This window comes from Erithacus rubecula (genome assembly GCF_903797595.1).
Source record: "Erithacus rubecula genome assembly, chromosome: 2".
NCBI lineage: Eukaryota > Metazoa > Chordata > Aves > Passeriformes > Muscicapidae > Erithacus > Erithacus rubecula.
In genome coordinates, this window is record NC_136685.1 from 60,997,126 (window position 1) to 61,015,051 (window position 17,926).

The window sequence follows — 17,926 nt, forward strand, 5'->3', positions numbered from 1 at the left end:
AACCACACATTCCACCTTGAAATATGTCTAGTGCTGCAGGTGGAGAAGTTCTCATTGAACCTTGGGCTGTTTTGTTCTTTGGTATGAAGGCCAGCTGATTACAAAACCCAGGTTCTGCAATGTAATTGCCATCACTACATAAATCTTTTTTCTTGGTGGATCTGTTGACTAACTCATAAGCAGGTGAGGTGGTATCAGGGCCTGGATCACAACTCCATTAAAGCTACTCTTGATACCATGATACCATGTCTGCCTTCATTGCCTCTGAAATTCTCATTAGGTTTTCTTCTGACCAGATGTGTGAGACCCAGGAAAAGGTTTATAATCTCATTTGTCTCATGTATGCTTATAATGCCCTTGTGAGGCTGAGATCCCTCTGAACAGTGTTGTCCCTTTTGAACATGATCGTGTTGTCTTATGCCAGTTTGTTTGTCTTCATTAAGGCTCTTCCTTTAGAGTCATATATTATATCACCCTTTTTTATTAATATGCTATTTTTAGTAACTTCTTGTCAGTTCAAAAATATCCAAGTACTTCAAGTCTCAGTTTTGTAATACGAGTCTGACAAAAATAATACTTTTGTTACAATGGTTTTAAACGTGAAACTCTTTTTCCGAATTAGGATGCACTACTTAATTTTTGCCTGGTAGCTATAACCTTATTTTTTTGATTAGTAATTGACAAGGATGTCCTCATTAGTTTGATTTAACATGAAAACATTAAACATTTTTCAGCATGCTTTCATTTAGATATTTTCCATGATCATTTAAAGAGATAAAATATGTGGCTTAACATAGTGAAATACAAAATGTTGTAATTTCTTTGATTTATGAGATTTGTCTAGAGGGAAAATGAAAGGTAGTGGTTTAAATATAATTACATTGAAAATAGTAAAAAAATTTATGAAAGTAAAGATTTTATAGTAGCTTATCTATTAAACATCTATTACAGCATGCAGATGCTGAGAAAAATTTTCAAAGTTCCCAAAGAGATTAGGTGGGTAACTTTAAATGACTGAGCTACCAGTAAGCAAACTGTTCTACATGCTACAGTTTAGAAGAGCAGATCAGTTAGGCTCTGTATCCTAGTTATCTTTAAAAAATCTGATTCTGGATGTTTCAGGGTTTGAAAATTAATTTCTTATATTAATAGATCAGACAGGTGGAAGCAAACAACCCTACTTGCTCAGTTGCAGCATGTTCATAAACTCTCAAAACACTCTAAATTTATACAAATGTGTTGCAGCCGAGGCTGCAGTTTTATCTTCTGATAAAACTACTCTGCCTCTGTCTACTGAAGTGTGAAGTTCAAGACAAAACTGAAGTGGAAACTATACAACAAACCATGTTTTCTAGGTAAAATTGGTAACTTTTTATCCAGTGTAAAGGAAGATACATAGTTAATAACCTATATACAGGGTAAATGAACCTGTATGTAATTGCAGTTTCAGTAAATCTCTACTCATTGTGTTTTCCCATGACTGCTTTTGAATGGGAGTCAGTGTTTCTACTCTCCTGCCTCCTCCCCAGCCTTTTTTGGCTTTCATCTTAATTCTTTACACTTGCATCAAGCCCTCAGTGTTTTGGCCAAGACATTTGATATATACACACATATTTGTGTGTGTATATATAAATATGTTTAAAAGAAACAGCTAAGAGTTTTAGTCTCTTAAGATTCTAGCTATCTAGGTGAAGGAATGCCATGAGTTGTGTTTGTGAGTGACTAGGATTGTACAAGGGGAAAGATGGTGCCACAATAATGCTGAATAAATTGAGTTTAAAATGATTTGGGAATGTGTGCCTTATAATGACATTAAAGCTAAAAATGTGGATTGTGCCTCTTCCAGAAGTTTTTTGACATCAGGGCTGGTGACATGCTTTTGCTGGTTAATAATTTTGGAGTCTGTGAGCTCCAAATCAGTTGTGGGAAATTTGTAAATGCTCAGAATTCTGATAAAATGTTGTTTTGTGTACTGAGAACCAAGTTAATTGTTTCCTATGATTTGGCTTCTGATGATCTGATTACTGTTACTATATGCTTTACAGAATCACATGAACCACATGTAAAGTGAAGATTTAGAAGAATTGAAGTTGGGGATCATATTTACAGTTTCTTCCTCTGCCAGCAGTGTAAGACCAGCTGTTAGGCAGAGGCTTACTGAAGAGTCACAGTTCTCAGCCTAGGGCAGGGCTGCTTCATGGTGACTGTGTTGTCACAAAGTTTTAATGTTCACATGCAGTCACTAGAAATAGTGAGTAGTTTCCTCTAGGTAGACTAGCATACATTTGTCTGCCTCAGGTTTTCTTCTGTGTCTTTCTGGACCATCTGATTTGTAAGAATACTGGATTAAATTAATAACATCTGTGTCCAAGTATAGCTTTCTCTACGTTTACTCTGTGATGTTTTGTCTAAAAAATTCAAACATCCTTCAAATCTTGTTTGATAAAAGATGGCTTTGGAAAAAAAGGCAATGGAAGAGAAAGCTTTCCATTGATTTAAGTGATGCAGTGTCATGGTTTTCCTATCACCTGTTGCATAATGCTTAGCACAGTAGCCATTCAACCTCAGTTCCATTTTCCAGCCTCCAGGTGGTACTCTGGAGACCCTGACTCCTTCCACTCTTGCCCCCAGGTACCAGTGAGGATAAGAATGTCCTGCCATTGAAAATTAATATTAGGCAAAGTAAATTAGTTTGGATAATTTTGGGGAAGCCTACATTCAGTCTGCCTGTTGGTACTTGATAGTATGTTTACATATGTTTACATAGAGTATCAAACTTTCTGTGTACTCCCGAAACAGATTTTGAGGTCTTTGGCTTTATTGATATTTTTCAGGATATCTGGAGTTCAAGATTTGCTTTCTTGTTTTCACTAATACAGTTCAGTTCAAATTGGGAGACCTGGCAAACAAGAATTTCAAAAGATAAAAGATACAGGGAATATATAGGGAGTATATACTACGTGAATACTTTGTGCAATATAAATTATTTTTCCTTTGTATTTTATTTGAAATGAAATAAAGTGGTGATCTGAATGTCTTGTGAGATCTGATTCCATGTAGAAATTGCACATGATTCTCTTTATTCCCACCTGTTCAGGAAGAATATAGTACAGTATGGGATTAAAGAGAAGTGTGAGCCTTAGTATCATGGCAACATTACCTTGTACAGCAGAGAAGTATATTCTAGCTGGTGTCATTCTTTTTAAAAAATTGCATCTATGTTTTTGCATATTTAAAAACCAAATGTTTTATTTGGTGATTTTTTTTGTCACCAATCCTTAATTCTGGCTTGTTTTAAATGAAAGTAAATAACTGTGAATTAACATTTGATTGACATTTGGTACTATAATAAATTACACAGTAAGTATTTCTTTTGAGACCTGGTTTCAAATGTAACTTTTATCACAAGGGAAAGTGAGTTTAATAATGTAGTTTCCTTTGTAGCTAAGTCACTTAACCCAGCATTGCTGTTGATTTAAGAACGTTGATTAACAGTGAAAGTTAAAAATGTATTAGATTACAGTGCTTGATGTAAATGTGGTCAGTCCTAATTATACTGTACCTGACTAATACTGTTCCCTTATTTTAATAAGTACTAAAATTTTCACTCTCTAAAATTAGTGTAACTGCAGTGATGATTGTTTGTCAAAATAATAGTTTTAGATAGGCTTTTGCATATTTAGTTATGTAGTAAAAAATGTAAAAGTTTGCTTTGTTTTATTAGGAGTCCACGTCTCCAGTTGTTTCACCACAGCAATCCCCACCAACCTCTCCACATTCCTGGAGGAAGCACAACCGCCATCCCAGCGGAGGGAATAATGAGCGACCTGTTGCTGGATCTGCGCCTTTTTGGCCTCCATTTAGTGAAGTGCAACCAGGTATAAATGTCTTGTTATGCTTCAGCAGTAACCCAGGGCTGTGAAATTCTTAAATAAGTACAATGAATGAGCTTGGGGCAGTTTATCTCTGTTTCCAGTCCTGGAAATTTCCTTGCAGATTCAAGTGTCTGTGTTGATAGCAGCACTGTGGAATCTGTGGTCTTGAGTATGGCACTTCCATTTATTAGTGTCACATGGGAAATGCTAAGGGTTTGAGGGGAGGGAAAGAGAGTGTTGAAGTTTTCCAGTGGAAAGTTTTTAAAACAAAACTGATAATCATGTTGAAATTGTGCAGAAGCTGTCAGTATACCTGAAAATGTGAGGGCCTCAAGGGAAGGCAGCAGATAATATATTGTTTGCTTGAATTGTATTTCTGGTAGATGAGCAGTCTAGCTGAATTGACAGAACAATTAATTTGATTACTTTAAAGTTTATGTAAACAACTGAGGCTTTTGCATTTCCAATCTGTCAAGGTAGAACCACTTGTTTCAGTGATGCTTTTCATCCTTTAATGTTCTTCATTTAACATTAAGACCCTCCCTGTTATTGTAGCACTGTATTCACATTTAAAAATTTTCCCCCTTAATATGTCTTATTTTAAAAAGTTGTGTTTTCTTTTCTGATACCTGGTAGTCATTAAATTTAGGAACAGTTGCAATTCAGGTTTTAGTTTTGATGGTGCTGCTAAATAATGTTGCATTTTGTGGGCTGTAGTTTGAGATTGAACTGTGATTGCTTGTTTTATTTCAGTTATGATACTCCAAAATTGGTCTGTTACCTTTCAGTTATTGTCATTCTGTAATTCTAAGCATCCATTAGAATTGGTTGGGTAAGAAAATAAAACTTTAGAAGTGAATTGGATTGTATGCAGAGTTTCATGTCAGTGAATGAACAACTGAATGTTGTTTCCTATTAAGTCCCAGTCAATTTACTATGAAAAAGAAAAAAATTATTCTGTTTGTTGTTTATATAATCCCTTCTAAGGGTTCAGTCCTGGCACTGTCAGCACTCAATTTCTCAACCTTTTTTCTCCTATAGTTCAGTTGACTTGTGTTTCTCTAAAGCTGAAATACAAGTATGCCTGATTTCTAACTTGTGATGTTTTTCTCACTTAAAAAGTCAGAGTCCAAGACAGTATGCAAACTCTTCCTAGTGTTGAAGAATTCTATATTGTTATCTTAAAGTTGTAATGCCTTGTTAATATTTCAGTTTGGTAATGATTTCTCTGTGATGTTTAATGGGTAAATTTTTCAGAAGTTGTCTGAGCTTGTTTGTGAATTAGCTTGGTATTTCCTGATTTTTATATTCCATACTGGAGCACACCCATAGTTTATTTAAAGTAATTAATTCTAAGATGCTATTATAGAAGAATGGTCCATTCTGGCAATGCTAAAGTGATTTTTCATATATTACTTTAAGAAAAATTGTCAGTGTAATTTGCTGTGGATGATCCTTTTGCACTGCAGATGATTAATTATTGCTTTGAATTTCAGCCATTTGAGACAGTTCACAGTTCCCCCTCTCTCTTGATCTTACATTTTAAGAACAGTGTTTATAGAAGAATTATGTTCTCGTGACATTTAGGCAGAATCAGATAGAACCAGATAGACTGTTGGTTAGTTTTCTTAAGATCAGCACTACAAGCTTATCTTGATTCCAATGCCACATGTTTTTGAGAAACCACGTTAAGTGTTACAGTTTCAGTAGTGCTGTGCCATTTCACTTGTGATCCAAGCAAAATGAGAACCCATGTCTCTGTGCTTGTATTTTACTTTATTCTCAAACATTATTTCACATAATGAGGTTGTCAACTGTAATCATGGAACCTCAAGGGTGAAGATGTTTCTGGTGGGTCAGAAAATAAACAGCATGTCGCGTAAACCAGAAGGGCAAAAATAAAATCTAATTTTTTTGATGGAGAAAGATGTATTTAAATAACTTCCACCATGAACAAAGTTCAACAGTGCTTTCTCTGTTGAATTGAGCTGTGGAATAATTATTAGATAATAACTCGGTTGTTGGTTTTAAAAATCGTACATGATGTCTTGCGGTAGAAATCGAAAGCATAACTGACGGCTTTAGTTATCAATTTCTTGGGAAAAAAAGGAGGAAAACTTGTTCTCATCTCAACAGAGCAAAAGAATTTGGATTTTACAATTTTTTGTCACAGTGTTGTCCAGTAATTCAGTTAGGATTGTGTTAAAGCTTCATATGTATGTTACTGGTTTCGGAGGCACTGTGGCACTGTAAGCTCGGTGTGCTTACAAATATGAAATGACAAGCCAAAGCTTGTTACCATCTCTCTTCAAGAATTTCTGTAAAGAGAACCCCAAAGGATGCATTTTATTTTACTTTAATATTAGGAATTAAAATTCAGTGACAGACATTTATTTACATTATAAATAGTGTAGACTTTTTATAGTTTGCTCAGGTCTCATCTTGAAATGTCAGAGTGAAATCTGTTAAAACCCGAGTCTCTCAAGTCTTTCAGGTGCCTTTGATTTAGCAGCTTAAGATAAGATCATGATTTTTTAACAGCTTTATGTCATTACTCTGCATCTTCTTGCTTGCATCTCCAACTTGAAAAAGTCTTCACAGAATAGTCCAGTGGATGACTGAACACCTGGTAGGAAGCAAAATTTTGTATGAGATGTGAGCTTCCTGTTCCTATAGTTACAAGAGAGCAAAAACTAATGGTCTGTACTTTTACTTTTTAGTGTCGGTTTGCACTACAGCTCCAGCTGCTAGAATGTTGCTGACATTGACAAACTTGGGAAGGAACCCTTCCCTACTTCAAATGATAGTTGAGTGGCATGGAGAATGTGAAAATTATTTTTTGTTACTTTGTAGTCTGTTGGGACTGGAAGCAAAGCAGAATATTTATGTTGGTAGTATCCAAATAATGATCTAAACCAAATTCTAAATATCTGAGCTCTTCTGTTCTGTTTTAGGATATTTGTTAGCTTTCTTTGGTATGATGTCAGAGTTTTGTGTTGATATCTGAATATGTATAAGAAATTGCAGCCCTAAGCCATGCTTCTTTTCTCTTTGGGAGGGACTTTGTAGCACTTTGTGAACACTTCAGGGACAGAAGGAGAACATATCTACAGTGCTAATAGTTCCCTTGCATCTTCAGGGCTCTAAGATACTTACTGGGCTTGCAGGGGACTGAATAGTCCTTTGTCCCCTAGTTAATGCTGCAATAACTGATGATAATTGGCCTTCTTACAAGCTATGGCATACTCTTACCTGGGCATAAGAGCTCCAGCATATTATCTTATTGTCAGAATTGTATTCAGCTTCTGGTTTTATTTCACCCCAGACTGATAAGGAAAACTCTTCTTAGTTTACAGAGTGAGTTGAAAATTTAGTTCTAGTAAACCCATATTTGTCTAGTTACTGAAAAGTATGTGTAAACTAGATAGAACATTTCTTACATTTCCATTTAAATCTCATAGTAAAGGGGGTAGCTTTTATTGCACAGGAAATAATTTTCCATAAGTTATCAATGTGTCGGTAAGATATTCAAGCTAGAGGAAGAATAGAGCAGCTACAGGAATTTGTTAAGTCTTCATACTAAACATAGAGCATTAGACTTCACCAGCTTGTTCAAATCTGATAATTGGTCTTAGGCCTATTCTCCATTTAAAGTGGTATTGCAGATGTTTTCACTGAGGAAGATGCACAGAGACCACTGAAGGTTTTCTTAATTGGGTTACAATGAAGACAGATCATAAAATAAAAGTAGACTTATGGCTTTGAGTCTTCTTTGTGACCCAGTTTTCTTCCAATTTCTCTTCCACCTCTCTGTTTCCAATTTGATTTTGTCAAATTGAGTTACTGGCTGGTGGCAGTCCATGAGTATGTGTGTAGATCCAGGTCTCTGTGGTTACTACTAACCTTTCTCCAGTGTTCTCCAGCTATCCCATCCCATGTCCTAAAACATTGCACTGGAGAGTAAATAACAAGAACAGTAAACCAAGAATGCTCTTGTTGGTATTACTTGAACAGTAGAGAAGGGAAGCAGTTCTTGCAACACCTGTAATGTGCTATGAAGGTATCACAGTTTGATGCTATTGGTGTTTCCATTGCTGTGAAAGTAATGCTTTGGAACAGATACTGTGCTAAGTGGGATATGAATTGAATTGCACCAAGATAAATTGTGTAGAGAAGTGAAGGAGGAGTAAACATATATAAGGTTGGAGGTGATAATGTCAGTGACTGAGAGGCAGAAAGGGGGAAAATCAGTGTATCAGTGTATCAAAAATAAAATTTGAATGTTGTGTATCAAAAGGACTGATGGGAAGGTCTTGTCTTCTCTGACTGTCTGTTAGTCCTGAAAGAGACAAGGTGAAAAGAGACTGAGCTTTTCTCTTCAGTTTCTTTCTAGTGTTTGAGAGTTAGGGGAGATACTGAAGAAGAACCTCAGGGCAAATAAAACATTGTCAGACACCTTATCTTTATTCTCAGCACTTCTGGATAAAGTCACTAGAAGCTCCAGGCCGCATAAGCAGCTTCCACGAATGGAGGATGAATTTCAGACAAAATGATTATAATAGTACCTTTTCATCATATTAAAGCTAACTTATAAAAAATCTTCCACCAAAAATAATTATATTAATTTCTCCTCCTGCAAATACTAATTTTACTCAATGTAATACAAGATTAAATGTGTTCTTCACGATTATGACTACTGTATGTAGTGCTGTATGTTTCCTACTACTGGAGAGAAAGAGGAAAGATAAACTGGCTCTAGGCTTTTTTCTTATTACTTTTCATGTATAGAATGAAAGAGTTAATTGTGTGTTGCCAGGTATTAGATAGCAGTATTGTATACTGACAGTTATACTGTCACTTAAGATGTTAGTCCTCAACATGCTTCACAGATTCTCATATTTCCTTCATTCTGTTTACTGCAGTGTAGTGTCATAAAGCCTTCAAGAACCTGAAATTGTTGATGTTTGTCAGCTTCGTAAATTGATTACCTCTACCTGAATGCACTTGTCACAGCAGGTTTTTTTTAGTCAGCGTCATAACAAGAAATTCTTGGTGTTCATTGCTTGAAATTAAATATTACTGGCAGGATTAAATTTATGCCGTCAGTGTCCTATTTCTTGTTGTCTGGAGAATTTACAGAAACAAGAAACTGACCTGTCTTTTAAAAGGAAGTCTGTTTCTGCATACAAGGCAAAAATTCTTATCTAAGTTTGACTTTATTTGGCATATTTGAACAGAAAGCATTTACTTGTGCAAAGTGTATAGATATAAGGAGTTCAGCATTTCTTTCAAGAATCGAGGAGTAGAATGGAGTCCTGGGATTCTTCTAGATTTGTTCTAAATGTCTTATTTTCTCTCTGATCTGAGTTCCTTAAATTTTTAATTTGCAACTGCAATGTCACAGAATTTTGATGTTTTTGTATGTAGAACAGTGCATAGCCATATCTTTTTGTAATTATTATTTTTGTATTAAGATATTGAACATGGGCAGTTCTTCAGAAGTAGATTATAGCAGGGCATTGGGTGAATCTCACCTAGTCCAGATAGTTATTAGATAGCAGATATCTGCTTTCTGTATGGATGCTTTTTATTATTCCTCTCCTCTTTTTAAGCAACTGAGTTAAGTAGTAGAAATGATGTAGAGGAAAAGGATTGTCTGTGCCAAACCCCTTAGTACTTAAAAGGAATTTCCAAGACTTGTTTGAATGGCAAACTAAAACATGAAAAGAAAAAAGTTTAATATTGATAATGAAGTCCAATGATAATAGCATGTGCCACTTTTAAATAGTATTTGTCCATACAGGTCTTGCTTATTTCAATGTAATGAAAATGCAGAGTGTTTATTAACTTGTTCAAAACCCATTAAATGGGTAAAATCCAATTTATATTTTACATGTGTTAAAATACATTCATTCCTGAGTTCTGTCTTTTTAGTGCAAATTGAAGCTAACATAATGTAAAAATCTACAGGAGTGAGATGTCAGGAGGCAAACTGTGTCACCTTGGTGCCCTTTTTTTGGTTTTCATTTTTCTCATCATTCTATAGTATATCTCCCTGACGGAGATATTTCCATATACGCAGTTCTTTCCCAGTTTTCAAGGTCATCTTTTGAAAAGGAAATATTTCTTCTAATTTCAGGCTCATCTACTTCTAGTGATCCCATATGGTCTGGCCATTCACCACCACCCCATCAAGAAAATTGGGTCAGTTTTGCAGATACCCCACCAACCAGTGCTCTTTTAGCCATGCATCCTGCTTCTGTCCAGGTGTGACACTTTATTGGTATTTGATTTGCCTCATTCAGATTGATGTTGCAATTCTTGTGGTTATTTTTTCCTTCATAATTTTCATTGCAGATGTTTACTGTGTATCTGTGCTGTGTGTTTAGTGCTATTTGCCCAACAGATACTTGTTCCTTTGATTTGCCTTAATTTGGAATGATTAAATGAAAGCTACTAATTTTTAAAATGTCAGCAATTATGACTTTAAAACATTTGTATTTAGCTTTTTATGCATATGTGCCATGCTTTTTTTTTTTTTTTTTTCTGCTTACATACCCGCGGTCATTCCATATTGTATCAGTGTGCAAAAATACCCTGTCATTATCCTGGAGATGCCATCTGGTGATGGTTTGCTGCAGTTTTTAACTACTGTGAGTTTTAACTATGCTTTATATTTTGAAGGTGAGAAGTTGAGGATTCGTAGAAGCATTTTAGGTAGATAATACTGAGGAAAAATATTTCATTTCAGGACCAGACAACAGTACGAACTGTAGCATCTGCTACAACAGCAAATGAAATTCGTAGGCAATCAAGTAGTTATGATGACCCCTGGAAAATAACTGATGAACAAAGGCAGTATTATGTTAATCAGTTTAAAACCATTCAACCTGATCTAAATGGATTTATACCAGGTAAGTTATTCTTTACAAAATATAATTATGAGTGCATCAGTTCTGTTACAAAGACTGTTTTGTACTTAAGCTTGCATACTATTTTGAAGGAAGTTCTGAATTTTGCTGATAAATTCTTCTGTAGTTGTGTGATTCAAGAAAGACTAGAAACTAATTTGCCTTTTTCCTTAATTTAACCCTAGTAATTAGTGCCATTTTTCCCAGAACTGTTGCTAAATAACTCATCACCTTTACAGTAGGTCTGAGTCTTCTAATGATTTCACTTGCCTTAAATATTAAAAATTATTGTTGCAATTTTTTAGGATCTGCAGCTAAAGAATTTTTCACTAAGTCAAAACTACCTATTCTTGAACTTTCTCATATTTGGTAAGTGTGATGATTATTTAAAATAATTACTACTAATAATAAATGTTTAGAAAGATGACAGCTGTCTGGTAGACATCTAATAAGTACTTACTAGAAAGTGTTAAATTTCAGTACTAGACTAGTATGTTCAATCCTGCTCATATTTATGCCAGTTTACTTTAGTGGGTTTTAATGGCTCTGGGCTGGTACTATTTACAAGGCACTTTGAGAAAATTTCAAACTCTTCAGAGTTAAAAAGAATTTTTTTGAGGTTTTTATTGTTAAAAGTGCATTTAAGTTTAAATAATTAATTCCTTGTCTGTATTTATTTATTCATTTATGTCTAAGTAAATTTAAATGAAGTGTATATGTTCACATTTTTAAATACCATTTATGGTACATGATGACAAATCCAGCTTTGAATTTGTGCAAATCTTCAATTTCATTGTATTCTGGAATTTGTACTGCATCATTTCATGCTATCATTAAATTACTTACCTTGGCACTTGCAATCTTTCTTTCAGTGTAATGGTTTCTATTTCAAGTATTTTCACATTTGAAATAAATCATGTTGCCTCAGCACTATAATTTCAGTAGTATACTTTGCCAAAAATCTGAGGCCAATAATATTGTATAGTATTGTCTTAAATGGGCTAAAAACTGGGAGAGATAAAAGTGACTTTAAATTATCTGTAAGCTGTTATGAATGAGGGCTCATCATCTTGTAGAGTAAAGCACGTGTAATGCTAATATGAAGTGTTTAGTAGGATAAAGTGAACGATTAACTTTGTTCATCCAAGGAGCTAAATGGAAGCTTGTCTTTTGGAAATAAAATAGCCTTTAGAAATTGTATTTATGCTAAGTTTTCCTTCTTAGGGAACTGTCAGATTTTGATAAAGATGGTGCACTGACACTGGACGAGTTCTGTGCTGCATTTCATCTGGTAGTTGCTAGGAAGAATGGGTATGATTTGCCAGAAAAGTTACCTGAAAGTTTAATGCCCAAACTGATTGATTTGGAAGACTCAACGGGTAAGATATGGGTTCAACACAAATGTCAGTATTCTAAAATTATGGTCTAATTGTTACAGCAGATATTTTTTTGTGTGAGCAGAAAGCATTTGTCAATATGTACTAAAGCATTGTGCAATTTTTAGAAGTCTTATTGCTCGAAGCAATAATCTTTTTTGGGCATGTACATATTTCTGTAGAGGGCAGTTATTTAGGAACAGTACACATACACTATTACATTTGGAAATACTGAATGTCCTTTAAAGGTTAAGGAAAACAAAATTTTTTTGACAAATAGTCACACTATGGATTTTATTCATGACCAGCTATTCTATTTCAATTTCCCAATCCAGCTATACTTTAGACTCACTTTTAAATGAGTATGCTTTCTGTTTATCCTCATTTGTGAAAATATGGCACGAGTTTCTAAGTATCGAAGGTACTTGAAAAATATTCCCAGATTGAGTGCAGGATTGGTGTTTAAAAATGCAGGATCAGTACCACAGACTTAATTAATTCTCCTCCTGACTTCAAAGCAGGTTTATCCTTCATTATGTTGGCACCTAGTTGTTCTGTGCATTGCCCTTTACCTTTACTCCCAGAAAAAACACTGAATGTATGAGTTGTGCTTGTTAATATGTGCCAAAAACTCAGTCCCATAACTGAAAAGCAAACTCCTGTTCCATGTTAAAGTGGTGTTTAAAAACAGGATGTCTGTGGCCATCTTATCTTTTCTATTTTAAAATAGATAAGGGAAACTAAGTATTTTAAAGCTGCTTTAGATTACTTCTTAATAGGCAGTCTTTGCTTGGAAAGTCAGGTTATATTCTGAGTGCACAGGTACTAGAACTTGTTAGAGTTTTATTTATTTTCACAAAATACTTCAGGGGACTCCCTTGTTGCTATGTTTGTAGGTTGTCACAGACTATAATCTCAAATAATTTATATGTATCTCAAAATTATTGATGAGTTCTTAAACTGGATGCTGTGTTTCTTATTATCTCTGCTTTAATAATGAACCATTTTCTGTGGGAATACATTGGCTCTTCAAAGAGCTGTTGCTGAAGTGTTTTCAGTATGAGTAAGCATTTTGCTATGGTGAAGACATTAGTGAGAAATAACTGTCAATATCTTAATTGGGCGAATACCTAGCAAATGTCTAAAACTGTCTCATTCTCTCAATTTATGTCTTAAAGTGGTGATCAAGCAAAAATCTTGGTAGGAAGTGAAATAAAACACCTAAAACCCCCCAAGAAGTTCACAGCTGGTAGTAGATTTCAGATAAAGTTGCCTGGAAACTTGATATATCAGACATTAAACCAAAAAGTTATGTCTATGTTTGTTGTTTTCATTTTACAGCCAACTTTGTTAATATAAAACTTCTGACTTTCATGAGGTACAAAGTGGTCTTTAAATTTGAGGCAAAACTGCTTCCTCTGATATTAAAGGGAAGTTTTAGTGAATGTTAGAAGGTTACCTTAATGTATCAGCCATGCCTGAAAAATAGAAAAATCTGATTGATACTTTATTCTGCAGTTATTAAGAGTTACAATGAAAAATTAGTTTTTTGCAAACTTGTGGGTCTTTATCCAATCAGCTATATTTTATTTATGTATTTATTTATTTATTTATTTGGATCAGCAGCATTGGAAATAGCTTATTTTACCTAGCACATAACATGAGTTATTGCCAAAACTTCTATCGTGAATAAAATACTTCAGATTAAATTATTGATGTGGTTATAGTTTTTTGTTTAGCTACAACAGTCTATATTTCCAGCATACATTTACTAATTTAAAAGTTATTGATGTTTCTCAACTGCACATGATAAATTACCATTGTTCATCTTAGAAACTGTAAATCAACCTAGAAAGATGAATCAGTTAAATTTTGGTAATAATTTTTCATTTCAGTTCCTGTAAAAATTGTATTTCAAGAAAGCTTTCTTCCAAAATTATCTTAGAGATAGAAATTATAAAGTATTTAGAAACTTAGAGACACTAGAGCATCTTTTTGAGTGCACTTTTTGTGTGGGATAAAACTTTATCAGAGAAAGAGATGGTTGATGATCTTCTGCTGACATGCCTCAGTATGAATGATGTACTGTCACACTGTTGAAGAGGATGAGTTGCTTGAATGTCTTTTAAACCAATGTGCAAGATGGCAAACTTTGTTTCAAAAGCATTAACAGTGTCATTATTAATCCTGTTCTTTTGTTAGAAAGTTTCCCATTAATCTTCTGCACTTGGAAAGTGCTGCTTTTTTCCATTTTGAATTCTGGACTAGTGGCCATCAGAAGGAGGAGTAACAGAGGGCTCCTTGCACCCTCTTCCTGTGATCAGACAGGAAAGGAAGAAGTCTGATGAGCTTGTCAGCCTCTCTCTCATCAGCCCCTGTGAATCCACTGTGTGACCAGCTGCAGGTGTTCCAAACCTGTTTGAGATATGGTCTTAGTTTACATCTGGTTTCATAACTAGGAATATGGATTTCTCTCACATTACACAGACTTATTGTATAATTAAGCAGTTGTATAGTTAGTAATTTTTCTAGTACAGTAGTACATCTCTACAGAATTGTAATTTCTTCAAACTCAATTTTATCTCAGTAAAAGCTACCAACTTTTACAAAAGTTGGAAAGCAAGTTTTGCTTTTCTGTGAATTTTTGTTTGGGTTGGTGCAGCAATGCCATTTCTTCATAAGAAAAAGAATCTGCCATGCCTTATGTATTACACAGTTACTTTAACCCTTAAAATTTCCTATAGAATGTCATATGCATGTTTCCTTTAGGTATTTGCAGAATTCTTTGAATTACAGATAGCTATGTAGTCCATCCATAATAATTCTCAGCCTTCTCTTTTGACTTTGCATTTAACATTGAAAGTTAGTTCAGTTATCTAGAGTGCTGTCAGTGAAATGAGAATTTTGAGGTTTTTAACTTAATAGAAATTTTTTATTCTTATGACACTTCAGCCATTAACATGCAATATGTATTTCCAAAATATTGCCATTGGCATATTTAGGACTTACTTTGTTTGCAATTACCACAGCATGTCAGCTTGACTACTTGGTGATATTGACACCTTGATGTAACCTATTTTTATTGCTTTCCCTAAAAGAAAACAATTCAAGGTGCTAGGTGCTGGGCATAATTTTGGAAACATTATGGAAACAGCCTCTTGTTTGGCTATTTGAAGGATGTTTACATGACCTTTGAAACTCTGAGTTGCTGGTTTTTGTGTGTGATTTTTTTCATGTTAGTAGTACCTCAAGTAGCCCCTAACCTCAAGGTGGCACAATTAATTTCTTTTTGGACTTCAGTGTTTTGGCTGTGCCTTTTGCTGTCTGTGGCAGCTCTTTGGAGACATTATCAGGCAGAATATTGACTTATCTTAGTAGAAGAGAAGGCTGCAGAGTTCAACTCTTTAGGAGCTGAAACCAGTCCATTTTACAATTTCAAACACATGTTGGTGCAACATACACTTGTGACAGTCATCTTCAGTCACATACCCATGAAGCAGTCCTTTTTAATGGTAATTAAATAAACTTTTTTTTGTTTGTTTTGTATAGTATTTTGTCTTGTTCAGAGTTTCAACTCTGTGGACTGCTGACATGATGCTATTATGTCTAGCTACTTATCAGGCTCTTTTTCAACAGTTCCTGTTACTTATACACTGTACAGTTGTTATCTGAACTTTCAGGTTTTTTGAGGCTGTTAATGCCTGGCTTTAGCTTGCATTGTGATATCTAGAATAGGAGACATTGTAGGCAGGATTTTACTGTGTTAGACAGAATGTTTTATCTGCTGTTCAGATTTACTTCAAAAGAAAACTAAACAGTGCCAAAGGGCAATTGCAATGTGACAGCTACTAGACTTACTTAATTTGCAAAATAAGAATGGAAGCACCTCTGGTTTAGTAAGGTGGCTTGAAACTAATGTTCTTTGGGGACTAATCTAAGGTAATGATTTTCTTAACCTGTTGTCATATTTTTTTGTGTTTGCATTGAGATACTGGCTTTGCTCCGACCTTTCATACAAGAAAGTATTTTGTTTTGTAAGATGAAATGCTCAGTGCAGGATATGATATAATAAATGTTAGTGTGAAATTATTTTCTGTTACTGTAAGAAAAACTGCTTAATTCTATATGTAATCTGAAAAAGCTACTTAAAGGCTAAGCACTGGAAGGATAGGATGGTGCAGAGTAATCTTCAAACTCTGGTTTCCAGAAACATCCTTAAAATAAGAATAGTACCTGATGAACAGTGTATTTAACTTACAAGAGTTCTTGGGTTTTTTGGGTTTTGGCTGCTAAGCATTTACTTGAAAAAGATTAAAAGAAAGGGTGCTTTGCACTTTCCATGAGATATGAGCCACTCTTCTAAAAATAAACTGAAAGCAATTTATGATTTTTGTTTATAGTGATTCCTGTCGTTTCAGAAGTTGGGGAACAGACTGGTGAGGTAGGTTACTCCGGCTCTCCAGCAGAAGCACCTCCAAGCAAGTCTCCATCAATGCCATCCCTAAACCAGACCTGGCCAGAACTGAATCAGAGCAGTGAGGTTAGCACTTTTATCTAAGAGTTATTTCACTGCCAGTCAATAAATACAGTTTATATGCATCCATAATTTGTTGTAAGTGAATTGCTAATCATGAAACAGTTAACAGGACAACAGACACAAGAAGGTTCTATGTTAAAATGAAGGGGAAAAAAGGGTTTTCATTCTGGTTTTTCTACCTCATTGTGAGATACTATTTAAAATGTCATTAATCATAATTAAACTTCATATTAATCACAAAAGGTATCTCATAGCATGTTTTGGAAAAGTTGAATTAATTCCTGATGTTTTTCATTTAGGGCATGTTTTTGGCTGGAGTTTTTTGTTACCTCTGACGAATTTTTTAGCAGACACTTTTGCTAAACTACAGAATAAGTTTCTGGACAGATTTGGACATGGAAACTTATTTCTGGAGGCGATTTTAGCCTGAAATATCACCAGTAACGTAGAGCAGTCATGACCCTGTTTCAGAAGCAGAGTTGAATCTGACTCTGAAGTCAGCCATTGGCAAAATTTATTTAAATCGTAAATTTTTACTGTTATGTACTTCTGCCTCATCATCCTTAAGCATATATATTTGCTATATAAGCAGTCTTCTGCAGTAGAACTGTATTTTGTGACAATGTGAAAGTGAAGTTAGCAAGCAGTATTTTTAGTACTTTTTCCCCACAAATGTCATTTGCTTAGATTTATCTTGTTGCTCTGTTTTTAACATTTTTGCCTCTGACTTAGAAGAAACCAATGCTATAAGAGCTACTTCAGATCCCCAAATGAGTTTCTGACTGCAGCCATATGCAAAGCTGATGTAGGCTTACTTTTTATTATGCAAGGGGGAAAAAAGGGAAATAATAATGAAATTATTTTTGGAAAACTATTTTTGGTTATCTGGGACTCAATAACAATTGAAAACTTTCTTTAACATGGAAGATAGTTCTGTCAGTAGCTGAGTATTGCCTTCTATTAGAAGGGCTTTTTGTGGTTATTTTTCTTTCTTTCTTAGACTTCAAGTGAGTAGAAAATTGATAGTAAAAGATTTAGACAAACTGAAGAAAAGTCAGCATGAAACAGAAAATAAGCACATTTTTAAAGTTTAAAAATTTAAAGTTAGGATTAAAGTTAGGAGCAGAGGAAACTTCCTTCATTTCTCAGGAGGGAAGGACTTTTTAAAGTCTCCTGTTCCTTGTAAGGGCAAACACTAGCCTCATAGTCACATTCTTACCAAATTAA

General features: G+C 34.6%; 1 protein-coding gene across 18 annotated transcripts in view; it reads left to right on the top strand.

The window, feature by feature from the left end:
* REPS1 (RALBP1 associated Eps domain containing 1) overlaps window positions 1-17,926 on the top strand; it is a 63,037-nt gene that overhangs the window by 24,257 nt on the left and 20,854 nt on the right. For 6 of the 18 annotated variants that reach the window (XM_079299196.1, XM_079299200.1, XM_079299199.1 and 3 more), the window contains exons 4-9: window positions 3,725-3,878; window positions 10,015-10,142; window positions 10,627-10,789; window positions 11,092-11,155; window positions 12,011-12,165; window positions 16,563-16,702. In XM_079299196.1, coding sequence (XP_079155322.1) covers window positions 3,725-3,878; window positions 10,015-10,142; window positions 10,627-10,789; window positions 11,092-11,155; window positions 12,011-12,165; window positions 16,563-16,702 — 804 coding nt within the window. The remainder of the gene's footprint in view (window positions 1-3,724; window positions 3,879-10,014; window positions 10,143-10,626; window positions 10,790-11,091; window positions 11,156-12,010; window positions 12,166-16,562; window positions 16,703-17,926) is intronic. The other 12 variants (XM_079299198.1, XM_079299197.1, XM_079299202.1 and 9 more) reach the window with 4 other exon arrangements.